The 22,585-nt window shown below is 32.5% G+C and overlaps 1 protein-coding gene across 2 annotated transcripts in view; it reads right to left on the bottom strand.

The window, feature by feature from the left end:
* LOC106465763 (parathyroid hormone/parathyroid hormone-related peptide receptor-like) overlaps positions 1-22,585 on the bottom strand; it is a 117,496-nt gene that overhangs the window by 4,149 nt on the left and 90,762 nt on the right. For both annotated transcript variants that reach the window (XM_022394202.1, XM_022394209.1), the window contains 7 exons: positions 20,707-20,863; positions 19,562-19,622; positions 18,990-19,059; positions 10,308-10,396; positions 8,431-8,575; positions 8,134-8,175; positions 871-1,012 (listed from right to left, as the gene is read on the bottom strand). In XM_022394202.1, the coding sequence (XP_022249910.1) occupies positions 871-1,012; positions 8,134-8,175; positions 8,431-8,575; positions 10,308-10,396; positions 18,990-19,059; positions 19,562-19,622; positions 20,707-20,863 (706 nt within the window). The remainder of the gene's footprint in view (positions 1-870; positions 1,013-8,133; positions 8,176-8,430; positions 8,576-10,307; positions 10,397-18,989; positions 19,060-19,561; positions 19,623-20,706; positions 20,864-22,585) is intronic.

The raw sequence follows: 22,585 nt of genomic DNA, 5'->3' as shown, positions 1-22,585 counted from the left end.
AGTTTTCTGTAGAATATAGATTGGGTTATGATGTAAAAACCAAAGAAAAATTCGTATCTCTTTTTTACACATTTTTTTGCAGGATATATTTATGGTAAGTGATGTTCGGAAAGAAAAAAAACTATACGCACTAAAATGTATTGTTGTTACTAACAGGACATTATTAAGCATTCAAACATTAGAGAAACTTTAAAACTACATTCAAACATCTTATCCACTGATGTGTAAACTAATTCTACATACAATATTTAAAAACACAGAAGCAGTAGAAACTAGAATGAAAGGCTTGTATGCTTTTATTTGGAAAAAAGTATTTTTCTTTAAATGTCGTTATTGCTTAAAAGGCACGAACAACGCATAATCGAAATTATAAAGTTAAAATTTAATTATTCACAACAGAATTACTCACATGGTATTTAACTAGTAATTAGATAAACTAAAATTATTAATAATGAAAACAATGAATCTTAATTATGATTAACAGGTAAAGAAAGAAAATTGAAACAACTTACTAAATCAGTAAATAATCTGATGTGGACAACTATAACGGGTTGCAATCCTTGTAATGATAAATATACTGGAAAGTTAGGTTGTTGTATAACTTATGCCTATATAATTAAGATAACTTAATTAGAACCCGTAACAGTAGTAAACTATTTAGTAACATTTATTTGTTTAAAATATAATTCAAAAAACGTAACGCTAGTAAAAGCAGGTGCATTGAATTAGGGTATTTTTCGACCTTAACTAACAGTGCCATAATGACTTTCGAAATGTATTCAGATTTCCATTGCTTTTAATCTTTTGGCCTGCCATAGGGCAGTGACACAACAAATTTGAAATTCAGTTAAAACTTTAGTCCACATTTACCTGTACACGAGTGAAAAGACTGGATAGAATTCCTTCCACGACTCAAAAATGTCAGAGAATTTGTGAATAGTGATTGAGTTCTTCCCAGATGTTCTTGTGCGAGTTGCCACCTTTGCCAATTTTTTTTGATTTCCTGTTGAACCTAAGAATTAGAGAAGAGAAAAACTTTTTTTTTAATTAGGAAATATTTAATAAGCTACATAAACTCAGATAATTTCTGGTTTGTATCCTGTTGTCGCGAAAATTCACTCCGAACTTTGAGTTCCGCGAGTACGCTTTAAAAGTATTGGTCGAATATCACTGTTTCAAAGATAAATTTAGAATGCCGGTAAGATTGTTAAAATAATATTTTTCCAGTTCATTAGTTGCTATGTAATATTTTTTTTTGCTGGTTTAAAAAGTATTTTATCTACAGACCATCATTTGAGTTTCATTGTATTTATTGCCAATTTTCGCAAATAACGGGATGCTTAGCAATGCTATATATATCTCATATTTGTGTCATAAGCTAACTTTTTTTATTTACTAATGAAGAAAAATAAGGTTATTATTTCAAGCTGTTGACGTAAGTTGTTGACATAACATCACCTCATCTGAGACATTATTGTTTTGTATGGATTGATAATTGTAATTAGATTCACTAACCCTAACACATTTGTAAACGCCATGGTGTAGATTTCTAGATCCAATAGGTACCAACCCCTCACCTCAGAATCTTAGCAAAAGTATTAAATCAGTCTAATGTGAGTATGTATTCTGTATCATATGACTTAGAAAACGTTACAAAACTTACAAAAATAAATTATTCAGAGCTATTACACACTTAAAACCTTATACATAAAACACGTGCAGTAATAATAATAATATTATTATTTCAAGCAAAAACAAAATATCATTTCAGTACATTTAGTTCATAAATTGTGTCGTAAATCTTAAGTGTTTCTATTATAAAACCTTATGGTGCAGATGTTTCTAAAAAAATGTTAACACCAAATGCGCGAGTGTTTTTATAGTGTTATTCTTAAAACATTTATATTTTTGGTACAAGTTTTGAAACAAACTCTGTCCGTAACATGACTTTAACACACTTTGTGAGGTTACGAAATTAGAAATGTTAACGATAACGCTGCTTCTGCTTAAAAATAGGTACATCGAGTTTTATATGACTCATTTTTCCTTTTAATATATTACTGTTAAAATACATAAGGCACTAGTCACGGTTGGGTGATCTTAGCAATAGCATCAGGCGTATCGCTAATTCCAAGTTAACAGATAGTTCACAAGAAAAAGCACACTTGTTTCTCTGACTTTCAAAATGGGATTAATTGTGCTTTGAATATTGTTTTTCTTAATCGAGAATAAGGCTGTTATAGGACGCGCTTCTTTTGTGTTTAACTTACTTTTAAGATGAAAATCAGTTGCGTCGTTTCTAAGTTACGACGCTGTTAACGTTACTTTTGCAAGCACAAAAATAAGAATAGAAATCTAATTTTGGTCGTCTTTTTTTTGTTTTTCTTTTTGTCTCTATGTGCATTTATTTTGGTGTATTATGGGCTTAAGAATTGGATACAAAGCAAATAGAAGAATGTGCAAGCAAAATAGATCCCTCAGGACATTAGCGTGAAAATTCAAGCTACGAGTTTTTTAGGTGTCACATCAAGTAGGAAGATTGATTTCGCTAATAAAAATAACTCTTGTAAATAGATAAAGGCGAAACGTGGTTGATCCAAAGATAACGTTAAAGAAAAGATAACTATAAATCTATTAGTGTCATTATTGAGAAGAAAACATCTAAAATGAAAGTTACTATTGACAAGAGAAGTAGAGGTAAGATGGATATTAGAAGAGCCAAAACAAAATGATGGAAGACATAAGTCAAAGTGTGTAAAAACATCACAAGTTCTGTTTCCACCAAATCTGGAAACTCACAAAAACAAGCACCTAAAAACTTCCTCCAGTTCAACCATAAGTTATTTAATGAAGGTAAAACTAATGCTAATTAATATACTTGATTAATGCAAGCTTTACTAGCTAATAAAGTATTTTCTCAAAATGCGTTTTTCTTATTTTGAACTTCGAATAATAACTATTAAGTACATTTATTAAGTAAACTTGTTTAACTGGGCTTGGTGTTTATCTTTAATCACACTAATTGATCTATCATTAAGCATTACATGACTTAAAGGCCCGAATACTGTCCTCTCTATTTACGCATTTGTAATTATTTCGTTTGTTTTTAATTTCGCACAAAGCTACACGAGGGCTATCTGCGCTAGCCGTCCCTAATTTAGTAGTGAAAGACTGGAAGGAAGGCATCTAGTCTTCATCACCCACCACCAACTCTTGGGCTACTCTTACCAACGAATAGTGGGACTGACCGTCACATTATAACGCCCCCACGGTAGAAAGGGCGAACATGTCTTGTGGGACGGGGATTCGAATCCACCACCCATGCCAGGCCTCATTTATAAATGTATTTTATGAACAAATATCGAATTGTATTGCAACACTACTCTCATAACGTAAAACGCACAAAACCTAATTTATTCTATATTAAACATTAAACTTACCATTTAATTATAAATCGATTTGTAGTGGTCATAATTACATAAAATATGATTATTATTGAACATCCTGTGTTTATAGTTTATTTTTCAACATTTCAGTTTTTTCCTGTAAACTTAATGTCATGAATTAAAAATGAAATGTAACAATGCTGTTGTATGACTGACAGATCGCTAAGATAATTTGGCACAAGGCCTGTAAGATTGTTTTTTTTATTGATATGTTTTACTGAATTTTATAACTTAAAGTTACATATAATAAGTTATTTTCAAGGTATAGATGTCATATATATAATTCTTTTTTTTCAGTTCTGGTGCAGTGATACTTTAAGTTAAAGTAAAAGTGATTCCTACTGGTCATTTGTCTTCCTATGGATGGCAGTTCGGGATGGCCTTACTCTATGTGGACTGCGCACGCATAAACGCAATGCGAAGGGAGTCCATTTATTGCAGAGAGAAGAACCTATGCTATAACCGATGCTAAATTCATCTAACTTACAAATCAGCCAGTCTAATTAACTCTGATCTTTCATAATGGTCTACAAGTTGTTGTGAGCGATTATTTTTAACTCTATTAATAAATACTTATTTGCCAAATAATTATATATAACTTCAAATACACAGCTTCTAAGTTACAAGTATGAACACAATGTGCCATGTGTTTAGTTTCAGTACATTTCAGGCTGGAATGGGTAATGAAGAAAAACTTTAATATGAGTTTAACAAACAGCAACTGTACAACGTTTCGACAAGGTTTTGTCATCATCAGGTACAAGTAGTTTACACTGACACACACACACATATATATATATACAGTATGGAATAATTAGGTCACATGACCGGATACTGTTGCACGACTTAGAAGAAATAACTTGGCACCCCAGGGCGTTGGTTACCAACTATTTAGATTTAGTACAGTACTCACAAGAGTTCCGAATGGCAATTGGTTCATGTCATACTTACAAAAACACATACATTAATAACAGCACCCAGACTGGTTGTCATAGGATAATTTGAGCCCATGCTCTCGGCAGGGTGTCTCGACTGTCCAGCAGAAGAAAGAATAGGAAAATGAGTCCTAAACACCAAACTTAAAAACAAAACATACATAATATCCACTAGTTTCACGTTATGATAGGTTACTGCAATGTCAAGGAGATTAAGAGAAGGAAGCATTGCGTTTAGGTGCTCTCTCTTATTCAATCATACTCTTTCAAGCAACTGAGTTCTCAGACTTTGAGGAGTTCAACCTCACTAGCTTTAACTTCATACCATATGCTGACCTAGAGGATTAGAGGGTAACATTCACAATGAACTTTATGACAGCTGTCTGTTGGACAATTGTCATTGCAATCTACAAGCCATCAAGAGAAGTTACTGGAAGTTATCCACTCACATCAAAATCACAAATGTGAATATAAGAGGTAACATACCACATCATGCTGAATATTCGAGGTCCCTATCTGATTTACTTGACAACACTCCCATGTGCTTAGTGGTAGACTTCAATGTGAGACACCACACCCGAGATATACTTTAAAACACTAATACAAAAGTTGACATTGTGCATTCTACAGTATAGCCACCAACCGTATATTGTTAAACTTGGAAAAATAAATAACAATCGTTAAATGTCATGGTGACAAAGACTCCTATATATATATATATATATCTTGCTTTTTCTAACCTAACCATGAGTATCATGCCTACTTAACATAGGAAATATAATGCCTGGAGTAATCACCTTATGTGTGAGGTATGTAAAAACTGGAAGACGGAATGGTATAAAATGATGTAAAAACTCATAGAAAAATTTCAAGCTTTCCTGTAATGCTCATATATTAAGCACCATTGAGCAAAGTTAAAACATCAACTTCTGATGGAAAAGTAATGTTAATAAAATCTGGGAAGCATGCATTTAAGCTAAGGCTGAGCTCATGTGAATTATATTATGACCCAGCCCCTGCAAAGGAGTCAAGAAATGCAAGTAATAGAGCCTGAGTTCTCTAGTAGTAACTAGTTTTGAAGGCACAAATCGTGAAATGAAACAAGCCCAATTTTACAAGCGCTTTATTTTAGGGCTTTCACATGCCTATGGCTAGTACGTAAACCAAAAACATAGTGACGTCAGTAGTTTTGATGAGTACCCCACTCTGTAAAGATGAAGATCAGTGCAAGGCCTTTATACATGAATACATTAACCGATGTGATCATGGTGACATGGAAGTGTTTTTCAAGCTACAGCAACTTCTATCTGAACTACTACTACAATTGGATATGAACGAGATGTATAGCGCCATAGATAGATTTACCTAAAGATGAAGATCAGGGCAAGGCCTTCATATATAAATACATTAACCGATGTGATCATGGTGACATGGAAGTGTTTTTCAAGCTACAGCAACCTCTATCTGAACTGCTATTACAATTGGATATGAACTAGATGTATAGCGCCATAAATATATTTACCTAAAGATGAAGATCAGGGCAAGGCCTTCATACATAAATACATTAACCGATGTGATCATGGTGACATGGAAGTGTTTTTCAAGCTACAGCAACCTCTATCTGAACTGCTATTACAATTGGATATGAACGAAATGTATAGCACCATAAATAGATTTACCTAAAGATGAAGATATAGGTATAGATGTCAAATTAAGGTCAGAATATCAATAGCTGAGAAACAGGCACCATCCGTAAGATATGGAATACTGCCTTTACTACATGCTTACCCAAACCTATGAAGAATAACACTAGAAGACCATATTCACAGTCGATACATAGAAATACGTTGAAGTCAGTCAGAACAGCTTCATAATAGGGTTTGTTCTGGAAGGTGCTTTCATTGCACATTATATGACAAAATACTCAGGTTCATCATCAGTATAACATGTATAAGATGGCTCGTTGCTGCATTAACTACTGGAAGATGCATCGTGAAGCATGGAAATGGCAATCAATCTGTATCACCATAACTAATAGATTGCTACTCTGCCAGTCCACTTCCACATTTACACCACAAATCTCACTATCCTTGGCAGTCCAACCAGACGCTTCGTGCTAACCTTTGTTGATGTCATTCTAATATACAGCAGAGGCTCTAGCAAAGGTGAAATCAAAGGTACAGGCCACCGCAGCATCGCACAATAACAAAAGCACTTACAAGCAGAAATATTCACTAGAGTGTTGCAGTGTAAAGACCATACATTCTACTGCCCTTTCAATCGGAACGTTACAGCTTTTCAATGATTCTGCAGATACCAACCAAACAGTGGATAGATTACCTAAAAGGTACCCCAGGAGACAGCTATGGGTAGACAAGTATTAAATACAACCATCAGTGAGATATTCTTCATTACCAAATCTCAGATATCCCCCACGTAGAATTAATTTATGGATCAACTAGAGCCTGTGGAAATTAGACTATACAGAGAATGAATAGCTTGGGACGGTGAAGCATAAAAAAGAGTATCAGCAGCTGTTAAACTGTTTAAAGACCATAACACAGTAGGTAGTCACTAGACCTTATAGTCACAGATGATTTACATACCGCAGAGAGTGAGAAAGCTGGTGGACATTCATTACCTCACATAGAAACAACATTCCTGCATAAAGCTGGTGGACATTCATTACCTCACATAGAAACAACATCCTGCATAAAGCTGGTAGAGCATTCCAGCTTCCCACAAGTAACACAAAGATCGAGTTGGAAGCCATACAGACAGCTTTCCTGTGATTTCTGGAAACAATGAACCATAAAGAGATAGAGTCTCACCAACATATTATTTTTGAGTGATTCACAGGTAATACTTCATAAAATTCAAAATGATTGATCCCTACCTGGATGGTAGAAAGCAAAAGATCGACACCTGTATATATATATATGTGTGTGCCATGTCATGCAAGGGTAAAGCTAAATGAAGAACCTGACAAACTTGAAAGTGAAACCTCTTTACCAATTCCTGCACAATTCTAATGACAGGATATCAACCCCCTCTTAACTAGTAAGGCAGAACTGACGATCATGGAAAGTCTTCGTTGATATTCTAAGGTAAATGGACTGCTGGAAAACAAATTACTATATGACGAAGCCAGGAAAAGCAGAGTATGGAGAATAAATAGAACAGTATAATCCAGAAGACAATTAGTAACGTCATCAGTGAATGCAAAGCAGCCATCCCTCACATAAACATTCATCTTCTGTTGGCCCAACTTCTGGGATTATAACATAGTACTCAACTGAACTGAAGAACATTAATGTACTTATTAGTTAGGCTGTGAGTTATTAATGAATTTTATAAATCGACTAGCATAATTTATACTTTGGTGTTAGCGTATCGAGTGTTAAAACAAGGAAGCATGGTTTGTGTTGTGATACCACAAAAACTATCTCCGCACTTTAAGGCTGTGTGTGTGCGCTATACGAGTGATGACCGGTTCTAACTATTCTGTAAGATAAGAGTAAACCAAGGAGTTAGCACTCGATGCTGTTGACTAAGAACCTTTTTTTAAATTCTAAATAGCGACTATTAATAACTTTTTTTTCAGCTTTGTGCGAAAATCCCATAAAATAAAAAATAAACTACTCGAGTGAAAATTAGATAGGTTTGCTGTGAATATTTCATAAGTTATGCTTCCTTCTAGCCTATACTTATCACTTATTTTAAATATACAAAGTAATGTTTTGAATACTTACCTCACTATTACAGAAGCAGTAGAGCAAGGCTACGAAAAACCCCTGGTGGAAGAAGAATAACTTGATTGTACTACAAACCATCGTATGAAATGTTCAACGTTATAATGAAGTAAAATAAGTAAAAATTAATTGTTCTTATGTGTTTCTTTAATTAAAAATCCTTAATTCATATTTTCTCCAAAAACGGGAGCGAAATTTTTAAGACAGTTTAAAAAGGGGAATTACAAACATATTGTTTGTAGGTGTTTGATAATTATTAATGTAGCTTGCATATAATTTTCTAATGTTAAGCCTAACCTGGAATGATGAGAAGAACTGGTCAGTGTAGAGCCATACAATTTCCACTATTCTACTAACATCTGCAGCCAAGGACATTCCTAGAAGAAGAGCGTAATGGACCCCAAACAGTGGTACCAACACCAGCGTAGATTTAAACCACTTTCTGTAAAAGAAAATGCCAGAATAAATAAGAATCGTGTCTGGCTTTCAGAAAAAATTAATAATTCAAGTGATCAAACACAACTACTGCCTAAGAAATAGAGCAAGAAGTAAATGTTATTTGTTAACGCTTCCTAAAGCTTAATACTTCTTAAAGTATAGGATCTTTTCAGCACAATGGGGATTATAACAAGATATTTCACCGAAAATGAAAATAAACAACTTCAGAAAATAAAATTATATTTAGCCTAGGACGCAAAATTAACAATTAATCGTATCAGATTTTGATTTTTTTTTGTTTCCAGTTCGAGACTTGTGTAAGATTAATACCATATCATCTCAGTTGATCCTGACCAATATATTAATGCTCTACAAAAAGAAATAAACTATTGACTTAACGACACGTATCGGGAATATTAAAGCAATATATTGCTAAATTATTTATAAATAAAAAAGACACGATAATGTGAAGAGTATCGATAAATGACAATAGGATATCATACTTTAGCTTGAGAATGTGATGCCGACTATGATAATTTATCCTGATTTACGAGTTATTCACTTGCGACTGGTATAATAGTATATTTAAAATTGAAAACCAAACATTTTACCTAATTTTAAATTGTAAGATTTTACAAAGTTTATAAAGAGAATGCTGTATGCATAAACTAAATAAGCGGAATGCGGTCCAGTGATCAAAATATGGGAATGAGAATCTTAGATACCGTAGTTCGTGCTCTGTTGCCGTCAAAAAAATAAATAAATAAGAGTGACATTAAAATCCATCAATTCATCGCGACAAGCGTAGTTCAAAAGTTCGCACTGGGTTGTGTGGACTAGGTGCTTTTTCCTCTAGTCTATAGGCTAGAGGAAACAGTCTTCATTTAGTTTTGTGTAAAATTCAAAAAGCAAAGAAACAGAAAGTAAGTAGTGGAAAGGGGTGTACGAAATGCGGGGGAGGGGAGATTGTGTAGTCTATAGGCTAGAGGAAACAGTCTTCATTTAGTTTTGTGTAAAATTCAAAAAGCAAAGAAACAGAAAGTAAGTAGTGGAAAGGGGTGTACGAAATGCGGGGGGGAGGATTGTGTGGTCTAGTGGCTAGTGCTTTGAGTTAGACAGGTTGTGGGTTCGAGGTTTTCCTAGAACATATCGTGTTTTTGAGCAAGGTACTTTACTCCAATTATTTCAGTTTACTCAGCTGTATGATTGGTACCAGCTGGTAACTGGAGTTCATCTGCGATGTACAAGCATATCCCCACCCATGGAGAATGTGCCAACATTTTCATTCGCTTTTGCCACAGGAAACCGGTGTTAAGTATTTCCACCTTTATAGGCCTTTCGAAGGAGCGACTAAGATTACTTCACTTATCTAAACGGATTAAAAGAGAATTGGGATCGTTTTATCACTCTTCGATGGAAGTAGATTGTAATATAACAACGACTGTTTCTCCAAAATCTAAACCATTCATACTAAATTAACATCTCTCTAACACATTAAGTAATACCAAAACAATAATGAATTAGTCTTAATGTCAATTCACTATTTTATTGTCAGAAAATGATAACATACAATTATTCCTGGAAATCTGTCTCATTTACAAACATTCTGTTGCAAGAGATATAATTGACTATTGCTATTTTACTTTACCTCCTTAGTAAGTAAAATATTTTAGTAAGTAGAATTAAAATATAAAAAAAAGGTTATTTTATAATGAATTTTTAAATAGTAATCTCACCTATAACGATATCGACGACCTTGAGAAGTTTGAGAAAACATCTTCAAATATAGAACACGAGTTATGTTGATAAAGAAGAAGAAATTCACCTGGAAACAAAAAAATTGAATAACTTTACAGAAGGCTTAAAACGACGAAAACGTGATTTCACTGAAACGACCTTCATGAGAAATTAGCGACCAAATTTTTTATACCGTCCATAGATTTTGAAACGACCTATCTTACAAATTATAAAAACAAAAGAGACAATTATACCAAGCTTGTATTCTTCCGTTACGCCAGTGGGTTTATATACCTAATAATAGATCATAGAACTTGTGTCAACAAGAGGCCCAAGGTTGACCATCGAAAAACGAAATTTGATGAGCATTCTTAACAGCGTTTAGTTGGAATTAAGAAAAAATACCTTTAAAATAGATATATATGAACATAAGTGTAAAGATGAGCTTTAATGGAGAGTTAACATTTAGCTTGAATACTTATACAAATCTAAATATATTTTTCCTCCAGTAGCTTTGTAATTGTTTTATAATGTTTATAAATGCTTTTCATCATTCATACAGATGTGTAGCAAAGTAGATGAGATTTTATATCCATTGATGAAAAAGTTCGTGATAATTAGAGTAAGATAGTCATTTTTTTTTAATTTTGTGTTAATGCGAATCCTCTGACAGTGGTGTTGAATAATAATATTTTCCACTATGTTTAGCCAATCGGAATAATTAATTAAGTGTAAAAATGTTTTTAACGTAGAAATACGGTGAATAATTTGAAGCTGAAACGGCTGGAGTAATTTTTTGAATGTTTTTCGCGCCCCTCAGGGAAAGAGCGCAACAACTCGTGAAAGGATTTCAAACTCTACGATAGTTAAGGCCTCAATGAACAAGAAAAATATACACTTATTCATGGGAGATGGAAAATAAACTAAAGAAAAAAAACTTTGAAAGCCTTCCGTGTGTTTATTCTATATCTAAAAGATGCGTTATTTTTAGTAAGTTTCTTTCACCGTTTTTCAGCGTTTCAGGTCCTTTACTTTAATCTTTTTAATGAAGCTTTTCTGTTCTATGTTTACTTTCATTTACGATCTCTTACCTATTTGTCTTTTTATAGGTGTGATTACGTAAAATGATTAGTTTTCAGCTCAGGTTAGAATTCGATTAGTTGTTCATTGATAGGGTTAGCAATAGAAATCAAAATCTAGCAGTATTTGAGAGTTAACTCTAGAGCAGGTAGTTCGCATAGTGTTTGTTTGCAGATAAGCACAAAGCTACACAAAGTGCTATCTGTAATCTGCCCACCACGGGTATCGAAACCCAGTTTCTATCGTTGTAGGTCCGCAGACGTACCGCTGTGCCACTGGGGAGCAAAGACGTTCAATAGTTTGTTTGTAGTTAAGCACAAAGCTACACAAAGGGCTATCTGTGCTCTGTCCACCACGGGTATCGAAACCCGGTTTCTAGCGTTGTAAATCCGCAGACATACCGCTATGCCACTGGGGGGGGGGGCTTCGCATAGTGTAAGAAAGTGGTAAGTTATGTAAAGTTTCTATTGTGAAAGTACAAAGGTTTTTTGATGATAAGTTCATTGGACTATAACATAATTGTCGAACCCTTACATTATCTGCTTATAAGAATTTATCCTGTGGTAGAAAACTACACAACATTTGATAGTGAAGGTGCTATATCATTTCCATTGCAGAGACACAGTATTCTGCTTCTTCAGAACATACATTATACGTATATTCATAGTAGTTATCATTAATCTCTTACATCATGTAGAATGTATAAAACTTTTGTCACTAGACTCTAGCACTCGATCACTTTCACTATCTTTTTCAAAATTTCATACCAAGTAAGCCAAAGAGAAATTAGATAAATGTTGCAACATATTGATTTCAAGGATAAATGTTTTGATCTCTTTCAAGACATGAGTGAGTAAGATACATTTTTTTGGATGTGTAAATCTATAATAACCTGTGAAGCTATAAATTTATTTATCTCTTTATTCGTGCTTCAATGTTGTCTAAAATTTTCAAAAATTTGAACTTATAACTCTATAAGACTCTTGTAAATTCTGATTTTTTTTTTTTTACTTAGTGGTTAGATTACCGTTGCAGCACACGAACTTTAATTTTCACACTCTATTTAACTTATCATGCAATGCAGCACACGAACTTTAATTTTCACACTCTATTTAACTCATCATGCAATGCAGCACACGAACTTTAATTTTCACACTCTATTTAACTTATCATGCAATGCAGCACACGAACTTTAATTTTCACACTCTATTTAACTTATCATGCAATGCAGCACACGAACTTTAATTTTCACACTCTATTTAACTTATCATGCAATGCAGCACACGAACTTTAATTTTCACACTCTGTTTAACTTATCATGCAATGAAATTCTATTCGACCTGTCATGCGGTGCTTTTACGGAACATATAGCTCATAATTAGATAATTGATAAACAGTTTGTGAATAAAATTAAAGCAGTACATAAGCTTCAAGAATACGCGTTTATCAGTATAAAGAATTGAAAATCCATTTTAAGTTTGAAAGCTAAAAAACATACAAACGCATCGTACAATACCACATAGTTTTAATATAGGTTTTCTTAAAGCGTGTAAAAAGAAAAGAAAATATTTCCAGCTGCGTACAATATATCGATAAGCTACTATATTCTTTAAAGCCATTACATGCTACTTACAACAATAAAGGTGTGAACACTAAAAGTTCGAGCATGTGACACGCAATAGCTTTATCAACTGTCTCAGGCTCGAATTACCTACAATTATAAACAGGGCACTATATTATCATTAATTTTCCCATTATTAAAATAATTTAATTTGTATATTTATAATCATGCACCTTCTCGAAAAGTCATGAAATAAAATTGTTTTTCAGAAGTTTGACTAAAAGCAATACGAGAATAGCTCGAAATTCGTGTTTCTAAAAATGTAGGTATTTTCGCACATAATTATAAGTAATGTACACATAAATATTGTAATATTAAAAAGTAATGAACAATAAAATGACTTGTGATCTCTCTCGTTATTTTGTTTCACATTTTGTGTGTGAAGTATAAATTACAGAGGAATAAATAATAATAATGTTGATATTAAAATTCACATTATTTTGTTTCACATTTTATGTGTGAAGATTAAATTATACATGAATAAATAATGTTGATATTAAAATTCACAACATGAGATCCATTTTCTAAATAGTCTTTACTTGTCATGAGTATCATTAGATACTAAAATGCAATTAAACACTCTTTGCTTTTTTTTCACCCTTCTTTGATTTAGCAAAAGTATTTTATAAATTTGGTAGATTTTTCCAGGTTGCTGACTGGTGGTCTAAAACGCTTGTTTTGAAAATCGCGCAAAGCTACACGAGGGCTATCTGCGCTAGCCTTCCTTAATTTAACAGTGAAAGACTAGAGGGAAGGCAGCTAGTCATCACCATCCACTTTTGGGCTACTCTTTTAACATCGAATAGTGGGAATCACCGTCACATTATAACGCCCCCACGGCTGAAAGAGTGAGCATGTTTGGTGGAATGGGGATTCAAACCTCTCCCCTCAGATTGCAAATCGAGCGTCCTAATCATCTGGCCATGGTCTTAAACGCATGTGGGCCACTTTATAAACGAGTTTAAACCTTCCCAGTCAACTTTAATAGCAGCTAAACATCATTTGTTTTATATTTTAAACAAACATAAATAAAAACCTTTTAAATTCCCCACTATAAAAATTAACGTATATAAGTTTTTGTTTTATTCATCGATTCTATAAAAAAGTAAAGTGTATGTGTGCTTCGCATCAATAAAATTCAGGAAAACAATTTTCTTGCTAAACCTTTGAAGGAATGCAAACGAAACTATTTAAACTAATCGATATTTACAGACATAGATATACTTAATTTAAAATGTGTTCTCGACATGCTTTGAAGTCTTTTTTTTTTTTATCAATTTCTTATTTCCTCCCAACGTACAAGAAAAGACGTGTTTCTCGAATACGAATGCTCAGATAGTAACCGAAAGACAATACTTTGGGTTAGTTTGGAGAATTAAGTGAAGCGAGCATTTCAATTGGATACTGCAAATATCAATGTATTAGTAAAAAAAACTATCAAAAGTAAAATGTCTCATATAAATATATACCGTTTTGCAAACTAATTTGTTATGGAATAAGAATATTATTATAAATACACATGTTTAAAGATATGATATATTATTTATTATTACATTAACAAATTCCCTAGGTTATTGTAAGCAGGTCGAGAACAGTTTATAAGCACTTCTACCAGCTCCAAAGGACACCACTGGGTGAGATTTCAACCTTATAAATAATGTATGTGCGTCATTGTTAAAACAAATGTTTTGTAAAACTAAAGCAGTCTTAAGATTAAACACCCTGCAGAAATGGGGAGATGCATATTTGAATAAGTTCGAGAAAATGGAGAGAAATAAAATTTCTTGCGTATTAGAAATAATTTATTCAGAATGTGTAGTTTTCCAAGTGTTAAATTTCTTTCTGCTACTTCAAAACAAACAATTAAGATTCTTTGCTATATCAATTATATATAATAAATATAGTAAACTGTTTGCTTTCATCTTTTATTAATCGTAAATGAAAAAGGTCAATACTTTACGAATTTATATAAATTATCTAAGAAATTTAAAAAGGCCTAAGAAAATCTTGAAAAGAGCCGTTTAATATTCACTATTTAAGCACATAACCATATCAGTGTTTTAGCTGAATGTGTTAAAATATTCAGTATTTGTAGTGATACTGTGCTGAACAATTAAAAAAAACTATACTGTTGCTGTTTTACTACATTTGTAATCTAATCCATATCTTTCAAATTGCCGGCATGGCCAGGTGGTTAGAGCACAAGACTCGCAATCTGAGGGTCGCGCCAAACATGCTCGCCCTTTCAGCCGTGGGGGCGTGATAATGTGACGGTTAATCCCACTATTCGTTGGTAAAAGAGTAGCCCAAGAGTTGGCGGTGGGTGATGATGACTAGCTGCCTTCCCTCTAGTCTTACACTGCTAAATTAGGGACGGCTAGCGCAGATAGCCCTCGTGTAGCTTTGCGCGAAATTCAAAAAACAAACAATCCTTCAAATTGTGTAGAATATATATATCATATTATTACAATAATTCATCTTATATTCAACTATAATGGTACATCCTTTAAACTAAACCTTTTCATCCTTGTACTAACTTGTGTTCAGAAGTTATTGATAATTATAGTAATAACGTTTGCTACCTACTGTATGTCTCTTTAAAAGTAGGTAAAAATACATTAAATCGTTTCAACTCACAATATATGTTTATATAAACATTGCAAAAGAATTATACATTTATTGACGAGCCTGGCATTCAGTTTCAAATTAATATCCAATTACAAACTAATTTTGGCGACTATCATCTTGCTTTATTTTCTTTACTTTGCTTTCAGCAGACAGGAAAAGATAAATGGGGATATTGTTAATACATAGATTAACTGCTTTCTTAATAGCTTTATAACTTGAGTACATATGACTGAGCTTAACTAAATCTTGACAATAAATGTTGTTTTCGGATTTATCTTTCTGTGATTTGGATGTGTCAACTTCTCACAGACAATATCAGAATTAAACTAATGTTTCGGTGACTAATCTTCTATACGTCTGCAAATGTTGTACAAAAAATTAAAGGCCCTGTTCAAAAACGTTTAATATGGTATTATTCCACAAGGAACATTCAGAACAGTATTTAATTCGATTTAGCCAAGCGATAATTCATTTGAAGTTTTAAGCAGGACTATTACACCATTCCTTAAGTAGATCCGCCGACTTTTCCTTTAAGAAAGTTGAAGTAGGAAAGCGATATTAAACTCGGATTTCAAGATCCGTTCAGAATAAGATTCAGCTCAGATGACTGAGGTTTTATTTATGTTTAGTGGACCAGTCTGCAATAACTACTACATTATCGTTTTAAAACAATCGTCATCAAACAAAAAGATTAAAGCGCTGGATTATTCGGTGAACGTGGAATCATTAAGACAGTTTTTGATTGAAATGTTTAGATAAAGTCCATAAACATTAGACTACTCCCAACATAAACTTCTAACAATTTACACCTGTTACAGTCGGAATTAAACGTCCGAGAAGTACGCCTCTTTGAGTCGTAGCCACAAATGATGAATGAAAACAAAGAGCGAATTCTGAGTTGTCTGATGAGATCGCTCTTTTTTTTTTAAATACTTTTCTTGAATCCACAATTTGGGGTCATTATATCGTTCAACGTAAGCTAACGCTTTTCTCACTTGAAGGGAGACTTTTAAAATTTCATACAGATTACTAAGCGTTCGATGCCTAGTTTTCTTTGGAATTGTCTCCTGTTGTGCAATAATGAAAATAACTATGGAAACACAGATGCGATATATATGCAGGAGGCAAAAAAATTATTTATGGCAGCTAGATGATAAATTGATTAGTTATGAAACATTATCACAGAAAATACAAACGAAAAGAGCATGCGTTGTACTATTTACTAGTATTTTGTATATGAGCCCTTTACCTTACGTTGCACCTTGTTTCTGCTATTCATTTTATCAATGTAGTACGGTTATGAGATATAGTTTCATATATCCTGTATTATTCAGTAGTACGGTTATGAGATATTGTTTCATATGTCCTGTATTATTTAGTAGTACGGTTATGAGATATTGTTTCATATGTCCTGTATTATTATAAAAAGTTCAGTGTAATTGTATGGTCACCTATTGAATTTGCCCATTCGGACTCAAGAATGTTCATATTGCGACTATTTACGGACCAGGATATCGTTTTACCACATTTACTCTGTGTTTGGTATCATTCTTCTGCTGGTCAGATGAATCATCATCTGAGTGACATCGGTTTGTGTACATCACAAATACCATTTGTTTGGATTTAGCCTCAACTTGTGGCGACTACCTACCATGGTTCCTTGTGGATGTTGTACATTCAACATAATGTTATTCTCTTATCCACTGTCGAACAACCGTTGTCGATTGTTGCGAAACAATTCCAACTCGGATTCATCTGTAAATATTTGCTTATTCCAATGTCCATTTCAACCTTTTGACTTGCTTACGTCCTCTCAGCAACAGTTTCTGTGTAGCTACACATTAATTGAGATCACTTCATGGTCTTCAAGTAACATTCACGACTGTATCTATACCACAGTTGTTGGCAAAACCTGTAATCGATCGTCGTCTCTCTCGTAAGAAGAGTTTCGATTTTCTATCCAGATCACTTCTATTACTAACAGCGCCTATTTCACGTACCCTCTACAGAGCCTTGAATACAGCTTCTAGAGAATCACAGAGTTTTGGCGAACTTTTTCGAATGGAGCAGTCTAGCCAGCTAAAAATTTGATTTCTACATGCTGTCATACAGACCCTCTTAGAGGGTCAGTGAGGCCCTTCGTTATAATAAAAAATACAAAATGATGATACATGAAAACAAAATAAGACAATCAAAATAAGCTTTTACTTGTTGTTAAACAAATGTTTAAACAACTCTATTCAATTATGTACCAGCTGCCTAGTATTGGTTAACAATACGAAGAATTAAATTGTGGCGGAATGCTACACGTTCTTCAAATACCCATAGAATGCTAGGTTTATTTTTTGTGAGTGTAAAACACTTAAATACGCCATTTTGAAAATAAGACAATCATTATCCCAAAAGAAATGTGAAACATAATTTGATACTTATGAATGAAATTACATATGATTTTTATATTCAATGTGCAGTTCGACTACCTATATATAGGAAGAGGTTTAGGTGCCAAATTAAATAACTAGGTTTTTCTTCTTTTTTCGTTCAACTCTAGTAGTCGTAGCTGAGACAAAGAAGTTCGAATTTATTTTTCAACTTCCTCGTAAAGCTACATAAGGGTTTAAATCTAATATTACAAAATTATTTCTCCTTTTTATTGAGATGAGCAAAAATAATTTGGAACAGGATGTTTCAAATTTACACTTTTTTTATGGACATGTTTGTTAATAAAAAATGCCCATCAACGAAAGTACTGCATACTCAATAAATGCTAAGCTTCTTCACTCTATCAATATTGATTCCATGGTTTCCTTTGCTTTTAGGGCGAGGAACACTAACATAACCAGAATATTCACACTGAATACATAGAACCAAAATCTTTTATTCGTAGATTATTTCTGAAGAACAAATAAGTTAACTAATTGTTAATCATTCCAGTTTTCAATGTCGGCTTCATTGATATTTTCATAAGGAAGAAGTGTAAATGTGTAGAAAGAACAAAAAAATACTTATATCTGATAATTGTCATGAAACGAATTTACTAATAATATAAAATCAGTTAATGAATAAATCCAAAATTTATAAATAAAAACCAATGAAAAAATACAATACATTATATTAAATCATAAATTTATAACTGAAGAATAACATACATTTGTAACTGAAAAATTATAAAATAAATTAGACATTCACAAACTGGAGGAAAATACGAAATGAAATCTTGACAACTATAAAACAAAACTAAATCAAATTATTTACATTAAAAAATACTAATGGAAACATTCTCCCATTCAGTAATATGATAAGGTCATCTACACGCAACTGAATATCACAGACGACCAAAGAGTATACTTACAACAATAAAAGTAGTAATAGGTGCTCGAATGATCCAAAAATAGGCTTGATTCTCATGAGTCGTCCAACACCTAAAAATAATTATGAAATAATAGAATTTAATTATGATTTGTATATTTTTGCAAAACCATTAAGAATTTATTAAAACGTGTGTTTACAAAATTTGATTTAAATCACTTGAATAGCGATACGCCTACAGTCAACTTACATTTTTTAAATGTCTCAACAGTAATATCAGTTACTCAGTTTCAAAACCTGCGTAAACAAGAAATCGATCCCTAAGTTTAACAAAAGAGGAAATTACTGTGTTTGATTCTTATAATAGTGTTTTTGTATAAAAATATATTTATCGTATTGAATAAAGTTCTAGTGTGGACTACAAAACGTGTTGTTAACTGTGAAATCCAAAACATGTATTTTTAACAACTTGACTCAGCTAAGATTCCGAACAATAGCTGAAAGGCTTTTGTCGATTCCAGAAAACATTTTATACGTTTTCGTTTAAAACAAACTTTATAGGCAAAGATAGAAAAATGTCGTCCAAACCCAATATCTTATAAATATGTCACTCACAGCGTGTCTTCCAAGATGACTCTCACCACTACCCAAGAGACGATAAACGGGATAGGTAGGCCTGCAAGAAAACGTCAACTTCCCAATAAAAGTAGAGAAATTTATATAAACAACAACATAATGACTGAAATAAGTTACTGGAAATAATTTAAACACAGAATTAATGGAAGAAATCACTGAATTGCAAAATAAAAATGTTTTCTGAGACAAACGGAGAATAATACAATATTGAAAATAATTTAGATAATTATGTGGAAAAGATATGCTAAAAAAAAGGTTTCACCAGTTCATTGTGAAAACGTATACGAAGTAGGCAAACATCACTCTAGAAATGAAACACTACGGAGTCATGTTTTTTTAATGTACAGCGACTTCCAATGTTAAAAATATATAATTTATAATATTCATATGCTACATATTAAATATAAGACACATTACACTGACATTCCGTATCAATATTATTATCTGAGTAAAAATCCTTATATGCATGAAAAGTTAAGTCATTTTAATAATACATCTCAATAGCTTTTTCAAATATCATATAAAGGGATTATTAAGACCTCTAAGTTAGTGTTATATATTTCTTGTTATTTTTCACTCACTCTCTCTTTATCAGATAATGATGATTTAATTTGTTGTTGTTTTTCAAAAACAAATAATAAAGAATCATAATGTATTATCACAACTGCATATTTTTCCTACTTGCTACCTACATTGTTTAGAAACCATGTTAATTTGGCACCATTTACACCAATGCAATAATTTCTTTAAGGCTTAACTAATAAGTAAATATTTCATATCACCATTTGAATATTTTAGATTATACTAAATGTATAGTAACCACCAGTGGTCTTATAGTATTAACTAGATTATAAATACTACTAATTACAATGTCGTACGAATTATTTGAAACAATATTTGTAAATTATTGTCAGTACACCTATTGTGTGGTTTAATAAAATGTGGATGACAAATGAAATGCCGCCAAGATTATACTAAATATATAGTAACCACCAGTGGTCTTATAGTATTAACTAGATTATAAGTACTACTAATTACAATATTTGTAAATTATTGTCAGTACACCTATTGTGTGGTTTAATAAAATGTGGAGGACAAATGAAATGCTGCCAATGGGAACTTACCCCAACCCATAAAAATGTACTTAAGTATTCCGCTAGTGTCGGTAAACATAGCTTGAAACACAAGTTTGTGTAGATATAACCCTTCCATAAGGATCCAGCAATAGTTTGCCATCATAGAATAATGCCAGAAACTGGTGAATATTTTGCAGTCCACATTCTGAAAGACATAGAAGTATTGACACCTGATTCATCAGTATCGTTAGCTTCAAATGTATCAGCTATATTTTATAATAATAACCTCGTATCTTTACGGTGTTATGTTATTACCACTATCGGATGTAAATGTAACTACAACGTGATTCAAATCGCGTTAAATACTACCATTGTGTCGATAGTCAGCTGCGGGATTCATGTATATTAAAACCAACATCGAGTGTGAAGGTAGTCAACAACGTGAATCATGCCATGTTAATACAATCGTTTTTTCAGGAGGTAGTCAGCTGCATAGTTCATGTTAATACTACCATCGAGTGTAAAGGTAGTCAACAACAAAAATCATGCCATGTTAATACAATCGTTGTTTCAGGAGGTAGTCAGCTGCATGGTTCATGTTAATACTACCATAGAGTGTGAAGGTAGTCAGTAGCGTCATAAGAGTGATGTACGCCACAAATTCCTTCCATTTACAATTTCTTTAAGGCTTAAATAATACGGAAAGACTTAATAGCATCATTTGATTCTTTTAGATCATTCTAAATGTATAGTAATCATCAGTGGTCTTGTAGTATTAATTAGATTATAAGCATTACTAATTACAATGTCATATGAATTATTGAAACAAATCTGTAAATTAAGGTCAATAAACCTATTGTATGATTTTATAAGATTCAGTGAATACATGGGATGCCATCATTAGAAGCTTTCTCTGATTTACAAAAATGAAGATTGAACCCTATGTTATTCCTTCATCTTCAAGAGGAAGAGATTCTTCAGTTCTTCACCTGCCGCCACTGACATAAAAAATACATCATCTTCTACTCATTGGGCATATAGTAGAGTTGACAAAAACATATGTTAAAATCTAATGTCAGAAATTGACAAAAATTATATATTTTTCAAGTTTCAACATAAAAAATTAAAACAAACTGAAAAGGAACTTTACAATGATTATAAAACATGGTAAATAACGGGTGAAATCAATTTCAAAGCATCAATTGTAGCATTTCTCCAAAATCCAATATTACACACATAATAGTTCAAACAGAAAACGTATCCAGGTATTCCAAACCAATAACTTTATCTTATATATCAATGACCAGCGAAGTCTTATATTCAGGAATTAACTTGTCTGTAACAATTTTATAACAAACTAAATCCGCATGTCGAAAACTCTAAGGTATACCACAGTTTTTAAGTATTATTGCCAATCATGTTCTATTAAAACTCTTTTAACTATATATATTCCTTAAAAAAATATTTTATCTTATCAACTTTTTACTATAATTTAAAAAATCATATATCTTTTCTCAAGACTGAAAAAATTCCTTTTTTTTAGCTTATCTCGATAATCCTTTCCTACTCTTATTCTTCTTTGGTTTTAAATCGAAATCTTACGGAACAAAAAATAATTTCGTTTAACTTTAGATTTTCTTTCTTCACTTGTTTTGTGTTTAATATTATACTTCCTAATTGTCACGCCTTTTCATACTTTCTTTCTTCACTTATTTGTGTTTAATATTATACTTTCTAATTGTCACGCCTTTTCATGCTTTCTTTCTTCACTTTTGTTTGTGTTTAATATTGTACTTTCTAATTGTCACGCCTTTTCATGCTTTCTTTCTTCACTTTTGTTTGTGTTTAATATTGTACTTTCTAATTGTCACGCCTTTTCATGCTTTCTTTCTTCACTTATTTGTGTTTAATATTGTACTTTCTAATT

Source organism: Limulus polyphemus, unplaced genomic scaffold (genome assembly GCF_000517525.1).
Source record: "Limulus polyphemus unplaced genomic scaffold, Limulus_polyphemus-2.1.2 Scaffold70, whole genome shotgun sequence".
NCBI classification, from domain to species: domain Eukaryota; kingdom Metazoa; phylum Arthropoda; class Merostomata; order Xiphosura; family Limulidae; genus Limulus; species Limulus polyphemus.
This window is presented reverse-complemented; position numbering and strand designations above follow the sequence as displayed.